Source organism: Sphaeroforma arctica, assembly GCF_001186125.1.
Source record: "Sphaeroforma arctica JP610 unplaced genomic scaffold supercont1.9723, whole genome shotgun sequence".
Taxonomy (NCBI): Eukaryota; class Ichthyosporea; order Ichthyophonida; genus Sphaeroforma; species Sphaeroforma arctica.
In genome coordinates this window covers 98-1,035 of record NW_014030835.1, presented here as the reverse complement: position 1 = coordinate 1,035, position 938 = coordinate 98, and the positions used below count along the sequence as shown (strand labels likewise).

General features: G+C 37.1%; 1 protein-coding gene across 1 annotated transcript; it reads right to left on the bottom strand.

The window, feature by feature from the left end:
* Positions 1-434: 434 nt before the first annotated feature.
* On the bottom strand, positions 435-648 carry SARC_17088 (hypothetical protein; the record flags this gene model as incomplete). Its single annotated transcript, XM_014288812.1, has 1 exon — positions 435-648. A coding segment is annotated over one exon (214 nt), but the record flags the coding sequence as incomplete, so codon positions are not given.
* Between the last annotated feature and the right edge of the window lie 290 nt (positions 649-938).

The following is a 938-nucleotide window of genomic DNA, read 5'->3' as shown; positions in this document are numbered from 1 at the left end:
TAGTAGTACACTAGTAGTAAGTAGTAATAATATATATATATATATATATATATATATATATATACATATATATATATATACATATATATATATATATATATATATATACTGAATAGATATATACTGGATAGATACTACATATTTTTTTTATAGATAGAATAAAACTTAAAATAAATGGATGTACAATCTAGAAGAGAGAGTGCACAAACATATGAACCAACCATTGCGCATAACAAATCAGCTCACCACTTATTCTCTAAATTAGGAACAGAGCATTGAATACAGAACATTCCTTGTCGTATCTACAATAAAAGAAGTGGGACTATGTATACAAATACATATACAAATAGAGCTATGGGAAAAACATATCAACCGTAGCTGTCTTACACATATGCAGTCGCGGTCTGTGAACAAGGAACACCCAATCAACTCACCCTCCGAGTCTGTCTCATTGTCGATGGGAAAGATTGTGAACGGGTACTTCCCTACAGCTGCATGAATGTCCTCTGAATTGGCACATTTGCTATAGTGTCGCAGTTTCAGAACCTTCCGTGGCATACGCTCCTCCTCAAAGTACGACTTGTTTTGATACATCTGGAATCGAAGTTTTATCGGTTGTACGTATTCGCAATGAGGAGGGATAGTCATGCTGTTTCTGCGTTTTGAGACTGATATGATATGTTCCGTTTTAATTTGCATCACCTGCTCATCGATGCTAATCCGCAAAGGAGCCCGCCACAGTGTCTTAAGGGATGTGTGAGTATACATGCATGAAAATGATAACCCTTTGTAGGTATGTGCAAAACGGCCACAGTGCGATTGCTTCCATACGCCATTGCATATAGCAAATCGGAGGTACGAAGCCAACCTATGAGGTTTCCACGTGCCACAAAGTTATGTCATATAACAAGACAAAGCAACTCGCTGTCGTATAGTCG